Source organism: Mastomys coucha, unplaced genomic scaffold (genome assembly GCF_008632895.1).
Source record: "Mastomys coucha isolate ucsf_1 unplaced genomic scaffold, UCSF_Mcou_1 pScaffold14, whole genome shotgun sequence".
Lineage (NCBI taxonomy): Eukaryota > Metazoa > Chordata > Mammalia > Rodentia > Muridae > Mastomys > Mastomys coucha.
The window spans coordinates 25,456,531-25,472,907 of record NW_022196896.1 but is presented as its reverse complement, the minus strand read 5'-3'; the positions used below and the strand labels follow the sequence as shown (position 1 = coordinate 25,472,907).

The following is a 16,377-nucleotide window of genomic DNA, read 5'->3' as shown; positions in this document are numbered from 1 at the left end:
CATGATGGAGCCACACAACTCTTAACTGTTAAAAAAATTCTTCCTTGCCTCAGATCCAAAGCAGTAGGTCCAGTAAATCTTGCCCCCAAATCTCCAAGACCATGCTCAAATCAGAACTCCAAGGAACAAGCGTCAGCCTGCCAATCAGTGAGAGAAGCCTATGAGAGATCCGTCTGTACTCATCCTTCCATGCCATCACCTTGCATTCTAGGACAATGGAGCCCCACACCCAAACACAGGTAAGACAGCCTAAGGAGCAGAATGCATAACTCCCTGAGAGGAACTGAACTGTTTCCAAACTCCCCTAAGCAGAAGCAAATATCATATGAAGGGAATGAACAGCATGGTCCCCTCACTCAAGTCAATGAAAACATCTCCTAAGAGAGCCCCTCACAGACCCAAAACTGAAACAGACAAAAGCCAAGCAGATTCTAGTCAGGACTGCATACCTATAGACTCCTCAAACCACTCCCTCCCCAAAACTCACAGCTCAAGCCGGATCCAGGAATGATGGTGTGAGGTGCCTGGTGCTTGCTCTCACTTGTCTTTCTGGTACAACCATGCTAAAAACTAAATTCCCTGCCTGCCTCTCATGGGAAATATTAATAAACTACAATGAGGTGTCACTGAACACTATTACCTACTATGCAACAAGGATATCAGCACAGCACATACACACACACACACACACACGCACGCACACACACATACACACACATGCACACGCACACATACACACACACACACGCGCGCGCACACATACACACACACACACACACGCGCGCGCACACATACACACGCACAGAGTGACTTAAGAACACACACACACACATACACGCATGCACACACATACACACGCACATATATACACACACAGTGACTTAAGAACACACACACGCACACACACATGCACATACACACACACATACACACACGCACAGAGTAACTTAAGAACACACGCACAGAGTGACTTAAGAACACACACACGCACACACACGCACACACACACGCGCACACACACACACACACACACACACACACACGCACATGCACACACACACACACACAGAGTGACTTAAGATCAGGGGCCAATTATATGGCTTAGTGGGATAGCACTTGCAGGCCCTGGGTTCAATACTCGGCATTAACCAAACAAAAACTAAAAGCTAAGCGAGGGAAAACTCCTTTGCTTAAAACAGCTTATGCTATGACTTCCAGATAAGATCAGAAGCTGCAAACTGCCTCATGTGTGAGCTGGTAAAAGAGAAAGCCAGAAAAGGAAGTAGGATACCCAAAGAGAGCAGAGAAAAGGGCAGGCAATTCAGAAAAATAAATTAGAGCTTTAGCAGGGTAGTCCCTGTGAGAGAAGAGCCAGCAGCTGCTTCCAGAAGCAATTTGTCTTCTTCTTGCTGAGTAGTACTGAGGATGGAGCCTTCAAGAATAAACTGATCAGGAGGTTGGGGAAATGGCTGAGGTAGAAAGTGCTGGCTGCTCTTGCAAAGGACCCAGGTTCAATTCCCAACACCTACAGAGTGGCTCAGAAGTGTCTTTAACTCCAGTCCAGGGGATCTGATGCCCTCTTCTGGCCTCTGTTGTAAGGACCAGCAATACATGTAATGCACTGGCAGGTAACATCCACACACATAAAATAAAACAAACATCTTTGTTTTTAAAAAGCTGATCAATAAAATAAGAAACCTGGGCGGTAGTGGTGCACGCCTTTAATCCCAGCACCTGGAAGGCAGAGGCAGGTGGATTTCTGAGTTCGAGGCCAGCCTGGTCTACAGAGTGAGTTCCAGGACAGCCAGGGCTACACAGAGAAACCCTGTCTTGAAAAAACAAAACAAAAGAAACAAATATGTTAAGAAACTGTCCCTGCAAGTAACATAGAGGAGATATCCAAACCAGTAGATCCCAAAATGCAACACACAAATGTAAGGCCATGAAGAAAAATAAGCCAGGGTATAGTTTAGTTGGTACAGTGCTTCCCCTGCATGCACAGGACCCACTTCAATGTCCAGCATCACATGAGTGCACATCTGTAGTTCCAGCACTGGGCAGACAGTGCATTTCAGACCACACTGGATACACAGTATCTGAGACCAGCCTGGGTCAACATAGCAAGACTCTGTCTCGAAAACAAAAACAGCCAGGGACCAGGCTCAATGGAGTCCTTGCCTTGCTGTAAAAAGCTATACCTTGTTCCTCAGCCATATAAAAGAAAATATGCTTTCCAAGCTTCTTTGATTGTGATGACAAATATTCAATGATCAGCTGAAAAGAGTACTATGTGACAAATGTAAGCGTCTTCATAATAGTCTTAATGGTGCTTACCTTCTGGTGTAAATGTCATCATCTTCCACAGTATATATTTGAGTGATACCATATCTCCAGGAACTGGTTATAAAAGAAATCTATCGATGTCTCTTGGATCATTTAACATAACATCTCATGTTATGGCTGGCCCAGATGCACCAGGCAAGCCTCTTTGGAGTTCTATCCCTAGCAATTGTGCCACATAATGGTTTTTTTTTTTTTTTTTTTTTTCGATTTTTCAAGACAGGGTTTCTCTGTGTAACCCTGGCTATCCTGAAACTCACTCTGTAGACCAGGCTGGCCTCGAACTCAGAAATCCGCCTGCCTCTGCCTCCCAAGTGCTGGGATTAAAGGCGTGTGCCACCACCTCCCGGCTACACATAATGTTTTTTAGTAGAAGCTATTTTCTTAGGCAGCAATAAGCAAACACATCAACTCCTTTTTTTTCGGTTTTTCAAGACAGGGTTTCACTGTATACCCCTGACTGTCCTGGAACTTGTAGACCAAGCAGGCTTCAAACTCACAGAGATCCACCTATATCTGCCTCCTGAGTGCTGGGATTAAAGGTATGTACCATTATGCCAGGGCAGGATTAAGCTGTTTTTTTTTTTTTTTTTTTTTTTTACGTCAAGGTTTTAAACAGACCAGGGAAGCCACTTTGGAGTACCTAAAACTCAGCTGGCACACTCCACGCTGTGCCAGTGGAGGTCATAGGACAATTTGTAGGAAACCACTCTCTTGGACCACCATATGGGTCCCAGTGATTAGACTCAGGATACCAGGCTTAGCAGCAAGAAGTCTTTTCACTAGCTCATGCTCGAAGAATTAGTTCATTTTCTTTTTGCTTCAAGTCAGTGTGAGTCCTACTCATCTCTGAGTCTTATACCACGTAGAGAAGGCTTTCTGCTTTGTTTAACCCTCGTGTGTGTGTGTGAACACCTATGTGTGTATGTTGTCATGTGTGTCATGTGTAAAGAGGCCTGAGGTTGACTTCATTACTCTTCCTCGGCTGCACTCCATCTTATTCACTGAGGTAGGGCCTGAGGATCAATGGACAACTTACCAATATGACAAGTATGGCTAACCAGCTTGCCCCAGGGAGACTTACTTCTATGAGGTAGAATCACAGCAGGCCAACATCCACCCAGTATTCACATGGGAGTCTGAACTCCAGTTCACCTACTTGTACAGCAACTTTGTAAGTGATCATGTATCTAGAATAGACTCTGAGGGGAATCCTACCTAAGCTGCACCATGCAGCAGAACAATCAGTAGGTTTGCAGATTATAACTGAGTACTGTAAGAATGGGAACATTTTTGGAACTCTATGACTACCATAGCTACCAAAACAAAATTTGTAAATATCAATTTAAAAACCTTGCATACCTGTTAATTAGGAACCATGCAACCGTAAGCATCCCTGCTAGCCACGTGCCACTCATAAGCCAACTTGTAACAAATAAGGCTGTAACATATATTCCTTGTAATCCAAACACAATGCCAATGTAGAAATACACTGGTTCAATCACTTCCTAAAGGTAAAAAGAAAGGGAATGACAGAGGATGATGTTAAAGGATACAAAACCATGTAAGAAAATAGACATTAAGGGGCTGGCGAGATGGCTCAGCGGGTAAGAGCACTGACTGCTCTTCAGAAGGTCCTGAGTTCGGATCCCAGCAACCACATGGTGGCTCACAACCACCGGCAATGAGACCTGACGCCCTCTTCTCTGAGACAGCTACAGTGATTAGGCCAGAGTGACTGGGGCCGGAGCAAGTGGGGCCAGAGCAAGCAGGGCCAGCAGAGGTCCTGAGTTCAATTCCCAGCAGCCACACACATAATGGCTCACAGCCATCTGTATAGATACAGTACGCTCATATACATAAAATAAATAAAATAAATCTTTAAAAAAAATTATACATTAAAATGAAAAACAGGGCTGGAGGGATAACTCAGTGGTTAAGAGCACTTTCCTTCTTGCAGAGGACCTCAATTCCATTCCCAGATCCCACTTGGTGGCTCACAACTATCTATAACTTCTAGACCAGTGGCTTTCAACCTTCCTAATGCTTTAAACAGTTCCTCATGTTGTGGTGACCCCCAAGTTATAAACTTACTTCATGGCTATACTTCATAACTATAATTTTGCTACTGTTTTGAATTATAAATATCTGATATGGAGAATATCTGATGTATGACCCCAAAGGGGGTCAAGACTCATAGATTGAGAACCACTGTCCTAGAGGATCTGATGCCCTCTGACCTCTGACCTCTGAGGGCACTGGGTACATATGTGGTCACATATAGATATGCAAGCAAAACACTGACACACATGAAGTAAATCTAAAATAAAAATAATAAAGTTAAAAAAAAATACATACATTGCTACCAGTTGCTTGATAGAGCACACTGGCAATAAGTTCTGGGTACAAAGACATCTGTTGCATGGCGTTGATAGTCTTCAGGGAGATGGTTTTGTTATTGTGTGTCAGTTCATAAACACCTAAATAGATAATGATTTTTCTCCAGATTACTGTTCTGATTTGACAGTGATTCAACATGTCATTCATTAGTAATCACAAATAATATAGAAATAAGATAGAAATAAGATAGAAAGAAAGATACTCAAATGGCGCATCTTCCCAACTTTTATACTATATACATAAAGAGAAATACCTACATTCTGAGACAAGATCCCACATCCTAAAGCTCATAATCTTTAAGAACACTGTTTTATTTTAGAACGATATTATTACTACAATTATAAATGTGGTTGGCCATACCTCTTTCAAATGAAGGAGCCTTCAGCATGTCTTTATAATAGGAGTAGTAAATGGCACTGTCACCCTGAAAAGTGATTTCTCGCTCAAGTTCCTGCAAAGACATGAGTATTAAACATCAGTGTTGAGCATCAGCTGGACTCTTTCTTTCTCTTCACCTTCTTGGGTTTGGTTTTATTTGTTTCCTTCACATTTTAAACTGACATTTACAGTTTTATTCAAGCACATATTTAAAATTTCCTAAATTACTATATTAATAAGATTAAACTTCTCCATAGTCTAGCAATCATTTTTGTGAAAATACCTAAGGTTTCAACTGGTTTACAACTGATATTACATTATGTTTTACATATAAGGAAATTCTAGGATGAAAACCCAAAGACTACCCTCAAACAGCAGGAATAATAAGAAGGTACTGACAATAAACTAAATGTCAAAATTTAAAGTAAAAGCCAGGCATGGTGGTATATGCCCACAATCCTAGCACAGAAGCGATAGAGGCAGGAGGATCACGTTTGAGACCAGCTTGGACTATATAGTAAGTTCCAGACCAGCCTGAACTACACAGTGTGACTCTATCTAAAAAATATAAATGACTTTAAAGACAAAATGTCCAGAATAAGAAGTTTAGGAGCTGGAGAGATGGCTCAGCAGTTAAGACCACTGACTGCTCTTCTAAAGGTCCTGAGTTCAAATCCCAGCAACCACATGGTGGCTCACAACCATCTGTAATGAGATCTGACGCCCTCTTCTGGTGCATCTGAAGACAGCTATAGTGTACTTATTTATAATAATAAATAAATCTTTGGGCCAGAGCAAATGGTGGGAGAGCGGGATTGTCGGGAGCCAGCAGAGGTCCTAAATTCAATTCCCAGCAACGACATGATGGCTCACAACCATCTGTATAGCTACAGTGTACTCAGATACATAAAATAAATAAATAAATCTTTAAAAAAAAAAAGAGGTAAGTCTATGCAGGAAGCAGTGTTTTCAATGACTATATATAACCTTATAGATTGAGAAGAGGAAGGCTTTAATAATTACATTTGCAGACCCATATATTCTCAGAATTTTCTAAGTAAGTAAGATTTCCAAGTCTTAGGGGCTGGACATGTGGCTCAGAAGTGGAGGGTTTGTAAGTCCTGGTTCAATTCCCAAATCAGAAAGAAAAAAAATTCCAAGATCCAACTACAAAGAACCAAAACTGCAGTAATTAAAAATATGGGGCAAAAGGGTATGTGTGGTGTCTCATACTTGAATTCCAGTACTCCAGAGGCTGAGGTGAGCAGATCTCCGTGAGTCTGAGGTGAGCTTAGTCTACTAGCAAGTTTCTGTCCAACTAGAAAACACACAGTGAGACCCCCATCTCAAACAAACAAAACCATCAGACTGTTTTGTGTTTTTATGCTAAATCAATTTTTTAAAAAATTATTTATTATATGTAAGTACACTGTAGCTGTCTTCAGATACCTAAAAGAGGGCATCAGATCTCATTACGGATGGTTGTGAGCCACCATGTGGTTGCTGGAATTTGAACTCAAAACTTTCTGAAGAACAGTCAGTGATTTTAACCATCTCTCCAGCCTGCTAAATCAATTTTTTGTTCAGCCCTAATCTTATTTCCTCCTTGCTAGGAGTCCAACCACAGCCCTATGTTTGCTGGTCCAGAGCTCTAACGCTGCACTAACCCATCCCTGAGCCATCTGTTACCATCAAGCTATTTTCACACACAATACAGACTAAGGATTCCTACTTCAAAATCTGAGATCTTCAACAGTCCAAAAGCTGAACCTTTGTGTATGTGGACATGATGGTGTAAGTAAAAAATGCTCCCCCAAGGAAGAATAGAAGTGCTAGCACAACAGAAATGCAAGAACAGCTTAAGACGACACACAGGAAGCTATGACCCTGAACTGTGTGCCAAGGTGCGGAACTCCTTCTGAAGATGTCAGACTGTGTGTATAAGTCTAAGCTACAAACAAGACTTTGGCTTTAATTAAATGTAAAAAATACAAATACTTCTGTAGTTACGTTGTAGATACATTTTGAAAAGGGCTAGATTAAACAGTTCTATAACTTTCTTTATTATAAAATATTTCTACTTCCATATATGTTTTCCATTGTTTGTCTCGAAAAGGAAATGTTCTTCCAGATCTATTTACCCAATGAACTGCTCTCCCACTTAAAAACTGCTCTGGCTGGGCAGTGGTGGCGCACGCCTTTAATCCCAGCACTTGGGAGGCAGAGGCAGGCGGATTTCTGAGTTTGAGGCCAACCTGGTCTACAGAGTGAGTTCCTGGACAGCCAGGGCTACACAGAGAAACCCTGTCTCGAAAAGAAAAAGAAAAAAGGAAAGAGAGGAGAAAGAGAAGACAGAGAAGAGAGAGGGAGAGACTGCTGGGTGACATGTTGGCCTTTGAACCTATTATAAGTATGTTGTTTTAGCAGCCCAAATATACTAAGGCAGACCTAAATGAATTGTTCTTAAAATTATTTTGGGGGGTTGGACGTTTTTTTCAGCTGGGTGTGGTAGCTTAAGTTTTTACCTCCAGCACTCAGGAGGATGAGGCAGGACTCCTGAGTCTGAGACCAGACGGGACTATACATAGTGAGTTTCGGCTAGCCTGCCTAACAATGAAACTTTGTTTCAAAAACAAAACAGCAAAAACAGATTTGTTTATCTACAAGATTTCAAAGATGGAATTCTAACCATCATCCTGTGCATATAAAAACACACAGACTACTAACTAGCTGGGCATGGGGTATATGCCTTTAATGCCAGCCATCAGAAGGCAGAGGCACTCTTATCTCTGAGGCAAACCTACTCTACAGAGCTAGTTCTAGGACAGTCGGGGATACACAGAGAAATCCTGTCTTAAAGGTACTCTACCCAATTCATTCTATGAAGCCAATATTACTCTTATACCTAAACCACACAAAGATCTAACAAAGAAAGAAAACTTCAGACCAATTTCCCTTATGAATATCTATGCAAAAATACTCAATAAAATTCTTGCAAACCGAATCTAAGAACACATCAAAACGATCATCCATTATGATCAGGTAGGCTTCATCCCAGTGATGCAGGGATGGTTCAATATACGGAAATCCATCAACATAATTCACTACATAAACAAACTCAAGAAAAAGCCATATAATCATCTCATTAGATGCTAAGAAACCATTTGACAAAATCCAACATGATAAAAGTCTTGGAAAGATCAGGAATTCAAGACCCATACTTAAACATAGTAAAAGCAATATACAGCAAACCAGTAGCCCACATCAAAGAAAATGGAGATAAACTTGAAGCAATCCCACTAAAATCAGGGACTAGACAAGGCTGCCCACTCTCTCCCTACCTATTCAATATTGTACTTGAAGTCCTAGCCAGACAACAAAAGGAGATCAAAGGGATACGAACTGGAAAGGAAGAAGTCAAATTATCACTATTTGCTAATGATATGCAAATCAAAACAACCCCGAGATTCTACCTCACACAGGTCAGAATGGCTAGGATAAAAAACTCAGTTGACAGCAGATGCTGGAGAGATTGTGGAGAAAGAGGAACAATCCTTCATTGCTGGTGGGATTGCAAGCTGGTACAACCACTCTGAAAATCAGTTTGGCAGTTCCTACAGAAATTGGACATAATACTACCAGAGGACCCAGCTATACCACTCCTGGGCATATATCCAGAAGATGCTCCAACATATAATAAGGACATATGTTCCACCATGTTCATAGCAGCTTTATTTATAATAGCCAGAAACTGGAAAGAACCCAGATGTCCCTCAACAGAGGAGTGGATACAGAGAATGTGGTACATCTACACAATGGAGTACTACTCAGCTATTAAAAACAATGAATTTATGAAATTCTTAGGGAAATGGATGGTTCTGGAGAATATCATCCTGGGTGAGGTAACCCAATCACAAAAGAACACACATGGTATGAACTCACTGATAAGTGGATATTAGCCCAGAAGATCGGAATACACAAAGTACAATCCAGAAACCACAAGAAACTCAAGAAGAAGGAAGACCAAAGTGTGGGTACTTCATTACTTCTTAAAAGGGGGGAACAAAATACTCATGGAAGGAGTTGCAGAGACAAACTATGGAGCAGAGACTGAAGGAAGGACAATCCAGAGACTGTTCCACCTCAGAATCCTTCCCACATTCAGTCATCAAATCTAGACACTGTTATGGATGCCAGCAAGTGCTGGATGACAGGAGCCTGAGATAGCTGTCTCCTGAGAGGCTCTGACAGTACCCAACTAATACAGAAGTAGAGGCTCACAGCCATCCATTGGACTGAGTACAGGGTCCCCAATGAAGGAGCAACCCAAGGAGTTGAAGGGTTTGCAGCCCCATAAGATAAACAAGAATATGAACTTTCTAGTACCCTCAGAGCTCCCAGGGACTAAACCACCAACCAAAGAGTACATATGGTGGGACTAATGGCTCCAGCTGCATATGTAGCAGAGGACAGCCAAGTCAGTCATCAATGGGAGGAGAGGCCCTTGGCCCTGCGAAGGTTCTATGTACCAGTGTAGGGGAATGCCAGGGCCAGGAAGTGGGAAAGGTTGGGTTAGTGAGCAGGGGGAGGGAACAGGGGATTTTTGTTTTTGTTTTTTTATTTTTTTTTTCGGGGGGAAACTGGGAAAGGAGATACTATATGACATGTAAATAAAGAAAATATCTAATACAAAAATAAATTTAAAAACTGAAATAAATAAACAAGTGCTTACTAAACTGTAGACAGATTTTAAAGTGGTCGTAAAAGTCTACAGTTGTGACGAAGCTGTCAATGCCAATACCCTCCATCTGTTCACACACTGTAATTACGAAGTTCTTCGTGAACACCTATATTTTCAAACCTCTAGTGTTCTCAGTGCTGCTCATACAATACAACCACCTGACCCTAAGCACTGCAGATTGCTAGCCTGAAGAACCTGAGAGGGAGGTCACTTCCTGACAGTTACCCAGGTGACCTTCCTACATCTGTCATGTACAACTTTAATGGCAGTTTTTTGTTGTTTGTTTGTTTGTTTTCTGAGACAGGGTCTTACTGTACATCCCTGCCTGTTCAGGAGCTTCATGTGCCAACTTGGCAAAGCAGAGATCTACCTGCCTCAGACTCCTGGGCTGAGATTAAAGATGTGCCCACTGTGCCCAGCATAAGACATTACTTTAAGGAAAAAGCACAGGCTACACTGATAACTAAACCAATATACAGGCGTGGTCAATAATTACCCAGTTAAAGAGCTCATATTTGTAGTTTCACACAAATCAGTGTCTAAAAAACATTCAGTCGCCTTAACCACTTGCTCAAAAATAGGAATGACAAAACCAAACACACAAAACCATCAGTGTGGGCTCCAAACTCTTAAAGAGCCAAAGGTCCAAAGATGAAATTTCAAATATCAGTATAGCAATTATGTATTCTGTGAAATACTGTAATTGAAAAACAAACATTAAACATGAGGCAACATCTTAATGCTATTATTGAAGTCAGTTAGAGGATTTGGTGAATCAAGACTCTTATACCACATACATACACATAATAAATGTAATTTTAAAATTGAAAAATATATAATAAAATTAAAGTGTAAATCCTGTTGTATCTGTTAATCATTTTCAACCTTCCTCCAAAAATCATAATTATAAGATCTAATTCTAAAGTTAGATAATATAAGTATACTTACATAATCTAAGAAGTATTTTTATGCTGAAATTCATATTCCTGAAATATGAACTACCAACACTACTAAGAGGCTGACTAATACCACAGCACTTTACTGAGAGTCCCTAGAGAGATTCAGCTTGATCTGACCACAGCCATCTTCTGACAGAGGAGTCATGGCTGCTCCTGATTAGCTCTGACCATTTTCCCTGTTTCTTGGCATGCTATAAATGAACAAACTGCTAGAGCAATACATGGAACCTCCATTCTGACATTTACCATCATCACTTCCTTCTCATTCCAAGTTCAAGAACTCAGTTTTGCTACTGCCCACAGCTCACTTCTACAACCTGGGTGAGCATCCGTCCTCTGCAACCTGAATGAATCTGCCTGTCATTCTTTAGTCTGTGCCTCTTACAGCCAGTTCCCATACACTTGGACCAGATTTTCTTCAAACAATTCCAGATTATAAGTTCACTGTACGTGGAGAATACCCTAATAGTTTCTAGCTTATGAATCAGCTTATTTCATTTTGTGTGAGACACAGTCTCACTATGTAGTCTTGGTCAGCCTGGAACCAGCTATGGAGACCAAGTTAGCCTAGACTTCATAGACATCTGTCTACCTCTGCCTGCCAGGGTAACATTTATGGCATGTGCCACCACGACCAGCTTATTACATATTTAAAGGCTGATACTGTAACTGTGTCTCAAAAGAACTTCTATAGCATTTTGCTAGCACCTATAAGTAAGAAGGTACTTGTCATACTTACCAAATATATGTATGACCTCCTAAGAAACACATTGTTTAAGTTAATAGTAAGTATGAAAACACTTTTCATATTCTCAAAATTCTTCTTACCTGCCTGTTGGAAAACCAGAACTTCCGTTCATGGTAAGCCGACAAGTAGAAAACATGCATCATACCACTAATAATAGCTGCGAGGCAGCCAATGACAATCTTTGCAAAACGCTGAAATGCTACATCTGAAAAAGAATATTAAAGATAGTCAAACTCCAACAGAAGCCCATCCTACAGGACAGCTCAACAGGACGCTTCCCAGATGAGAAGCTCAGCTGATGGAACACCTGCCTGGCATATGTGAGGTCCTGGGGTAATCCTCATTACAAGCAAAGGAAAGAGGAGGAGATGGAAAGAAGGATGGATGGATGGAGAGATAGATGAATAAATGGATGTAGATGTCAGGGTCATCAGAAACAAAAACCTAGGAAACTGTGAGCACATAGAGTCCAAAACAACATAGTAACAAAGGTAAAAAGACATAAGGTGAAGTCTAAGAAGGTCTGAATAAAGTATAGGCTTCATAAGGGGAATGCCTCAATATTTATTACTTGTAACAAATGCACCATACTAATGTAAAATGCCAAGAAGGGAAAGATGGTCTAGGAACCTGTAAGATGGTTTAGTGTGAAAAAGTACTAGCCACCAATCATGATGACCTGAGTTTAATTCTTTGAACCAACATGGTAGGAGAGAACTAATTCCCAAAAGTTGTCTTTGATCTTCCATGTGTGCTCAAGTTCATTTGCTCACTCTCTCACTTTCTCTTGCTCTCTCTCTGTTTCTCTCTCCCCTCCTCTGTCTCTCTTTCTCTCTCTCTTTCTCTCTCTCTTTCTCTCTCTCTCTCTCTCTCTCTCTCTCTCTCTCTCTCTCTCTCTCTCTCTCTCTCTCTCTCTCTCTCTCTCTCTCTCTCTCTCTCTCTCTCCCTCACACACACACACACACACATACACTAAATAAGTAAAAAACAATTATTTTTAAGTCTATATTTTACATGATGAACACATTGTAGCGATTTGTTTCACAACAAGGCAAATATGATTAACATGAAAGAACAGTACACTGAAAACTGGTTGAGACATAAAAAAAAAGCCATGTCGTTAATCCCAGCACTGGCAGGCAGAGGCAGGCGAATCTCTGAGTTTGAGGCCAACCAGGTCATCTACAGAATGAGTTCCAGGACAGCCAGGGCTATACATGGAAACCCTCTATGTCAAAACAAAACAAAACAAAACAAACAAAACCAAGAAACAACAATTAAAAAAAAAGATATGAAAAAATGTCCATTGACTTTAAATGATCAAAAGGAATGGGTTAATATCTATAAACTATCTATTAATACCTATCAGTATTTATAAACACTTATCCTGAAACACTACTGATAGTTTTCCTTTAAAAAAAAAACTAGCATATAGCCTGTAAACTACAGTCCTTGATATATTATATATACTTCAATGGGTTTTGATGATTATGTCTTAAAAGGACACATATAACTATTTATTTACAAAGAAGCATCCATGCATGGGAGCTCTTCCTGATGAGCATGTAGGACACACTTAGACTCTGCGCACAGGAGGACACAATCCCACACAGCATAGCAAGTATATTCCAAAGGCATGGAACCAGCTGCTCTGGTACAGAAGAGCAGACAACTTTGAGAAATCAACTTTTTCATTTATTAGATCAGTTAGTCAAGAAGCTCAAGACTGTGGGCTTAGCACAGCGTTAGCAAGGGCAAGGCCCAGGTTTAATCCCTAGCATCGCAAGACAAACAAAACTCAGTGTTTACAAGTGTTCTTATTTATTATATAAAATATATATTTCTAAATAAAAGCAATTATGTTGTAAATATTTTAAACTATTCAATAATTAACTATCAGTGCCAATATGATATAACTGTTTTATGGTTTAAGTTTTTTGGTGGTAGTAGTGGTATTTTTGAGATAGTTTCACTATGTATCCTTCGCTGGTGTGGAACTTATGGAGATCCACATGCCTCTGCTTCCCAAGTGATGGGATTAAAGGTATGAGCCACCACATCCAGCCTTAATATAACTGTCTTAAAATTTGGCTTTGGTTTGGTTACATTTGGCTCTTGAAAGGATCCTATGTTGAACTAAGTAACCTGAGTCTCTTGCCTCTACCTTCCACACACTGACATCACAGGTATGTACCACATTACCTAGTTTTTTCACATTACTTTTTTTTGGGTTTTTTTTGGTTTTTTGAGACAGGGTTTCTCTGTGTAGCCCTGGCTGTCCTGGAACTCACTCTGTAGACCAGGCTGGCCTTGAACTCAGAAATCCACCTGCCTCTGCCTCCCAAGTGCTTGGATTAAAGGCGTGCACCACCACTGCCTGGCAACATTACTGTTTCTAATATCATGATACATAATCATTATATTACATAAAAACACACACATAAATATATATATATATATACATATAAATATATAATATATACACATGTATTTTCTATTCCCAAAGCATTTAGTAATCAGTAATGCTAAGAGCACAGCAAATACCAGTTATTATTATTGTGCTAAACAAGTATACTTTCATAAATTTTTAAAGTAACTGAAGCAACGATAGCCTAATCTCTGCTGCACACCTAGTTCTACTAGCACATGGGAGTCAGAGGGAGGAGGACCTGTGAGTTGAAGCCATCCTGGTCTACAGAGCTAGTTCCAGGACAGCCAGGACTACACAGAAATACTCTGCCTCAAGAAACTAAATATTCATTTAGTTAATTAATTAATTAAACTGCCAACTTAAAAATGATAGTGCAGAGGCAGGTGGATTTCTGAGTTCAAGGCCAGCCTAGTCTACAAAGTGAGTTCCAGGACAGCCAGGGCTACACAGAGAAACCCTGTCTCAAAAAAACAAACAAACAAACAAAAAAAATGATAGTGCATGCCTATCATCCCAGCAATAGGGAGGTTCAAGCAGCAAGATCACAAGTTCAAAGCCAGCCTGGGCTTTAGATGAGTTTAGGCTACCATGGACTATCTAGCAAGACCTTTTTCATAAACAAACAAGCAAACAAAATAATATATAGGACTTTTAATTACATGGTCAGTCATAAACCAGCATAAGCAGATAAATCTTTCAGTTGTAAAATGATGATTAAGTATAGAAAGTAAAAAATATTTCATAGATATCAATATCAATAATATAGACAACAGTTTTTGTTGTTTCTTAATATTTCAGTTCTGTATTTATTTTGTATTTATCTTTTTATTCATAAGTATTCACATACTACCATGTTAATATGGAGGTTAGAGGAGGTTTCTTTTCTCAGGTCACAAATGATAATTTTATTATTAATTTTTTCTGAAAAAAAAAAAAAACTCGGGCTGGAGAGATGGCTCAGTGGTTAAGAGCACTGACTGCTCTTCCGGAGGTCCTGAGTTCAATTCCCAGCAACAACACGGTGGCTCACAACCATCTGTAATGAGATCTGATGCCCTCTTCTGGTGTGTCTGAAGACAGCTACAGTGTACTTAATTATAATAATAAATATAATAATAAATAAATAAACTTGAAGAGTTGCGGACCTTTGTAACTTTGACAGACAATCCCAAAGGCTACATTAGGTAGAGGTGCAGCTGCAGAGGTGCAGCTGCAAACCTAAAGTCCAGTGATTGGGGAAGCTGGGGAGTTTGAAGCCAGGCAGAGCAAGTTAGTGAGGACATGACACTAAAAAAATCAAAGGCACCAGGCAGCAGTGGCTGGGACGCCACACACGCCTTTAATCCCAGCACTTGGGAGGCAGAGGCAGGCGGATTTCTGAGTTTGAGGCCAACCAGGGCTACACAGAGAAACCCTGTCTTGAAAAAAAAAAAACAAAAAACAAAAAACAAAAACAAAACAAAGGCTCAGTATAATGGTGCATACCTTTAATCTCAGCACTGAGAGACAGAGGTGGGAGGATCTCTACTGAGTTCAAAGCAGCCTGGTCTACAGACTAAGTCCCAGGTTAAGAGCTACACAGAAGAACCCTGTCTAGAAAAAAAAAAGAAAGAAAAAGGCACAGACAGACACACACAGAGAAAAATTTTAATACAAAATATGCCTGCAAGATATATGCTCACAAACACAACATTCACAGCATGAACATTTGTAATTAAATACTGAAAGCCCAAATGTCCAAAAGAAGCAATTATGTACAGTCAAACAATGAAATACTGCTAAGCATGGGGCTGCATAGATGGAAGCGCACTTGCTGCTTTTCCAGCTTAGTCCTCAACACCCCTTCTGGTGGCTTACAACTGTCTGTAACTCTAACTCCAAGGGATTTGACACTATCGCCCTCTGCAAACACCTGCACTCACATGTATATACAATATCTACATGCAGACACACATACTTAATAATATAGGGCCTAGAGAGATGGCTCAGTAATTAAGAGCACTGGCTGCTCTTCCAGAAGACCCAGGTTTGATTCCCAATACCTCTGTGGCAGCTGACAAGCATCTGTAACTCCATTTCCAGGGGAATCGGACACAAATTTGACCTCAGCAGTCACAAGGTATGCACATGGTTCACATACATACATGCAGATAAAACACTTATACACATTAGTGTGTGTGTGCGCGTGTGTGTATGTAAATTTTAAAAATGACTGAACTACCCATGGCAACAGCAGCATCAAATGTCTGCCACTGTAGAATATGCTCATGTGCTTGTTCATGACAAGGTTTCATGCTGTATTGTCTGTCTCTCATTCTTGAGCTCTCAATTCTCTTTCCTCAGCCTCCTCACAAAAGATTTCCTAGCAATTCTGGGTTAA

General features: G+C 40.4%; 1 protein-coding gene across 4 annotated transcripts in view; it reads right to left on the bottom strand.

Moving 5' to 3' along the window:
• Positions 1-16,377, bottom strand: part of Dpy19l4 (dpy-19 like 4) — a 62,675-nt gene that overhangs the window by 37,612 nt on the left and 8,686 nt on the right. For 3 of the 4 annotated variants that reach the window (XM_031366615.1, XM_031366616.1, XM_031366614.1), the window contains 4 exons: positions 11,647-11,771; positions 5,101-5,191; positions 4,699-4,820; positions 3,703-3,848 (listed from right to left, as the gene is read on the bottom strand). In XM_031366615.1, coding sequence (XP_031222475.1) covers positions 3,703-3,848; positions 4,699-4,820; positions 5,101-5,191; positions 11,647-11,771 — 484 coding nt within the window. The remainder of the gene's footprint in view (positions 1-3,702; positions 3,849-4,698; positions 4,821-5,100; positions 5,192-11,646; positions 11,772-16,377) is intronic. The other variant, XM_031366618.1, reaches the window with a different exon arrangement.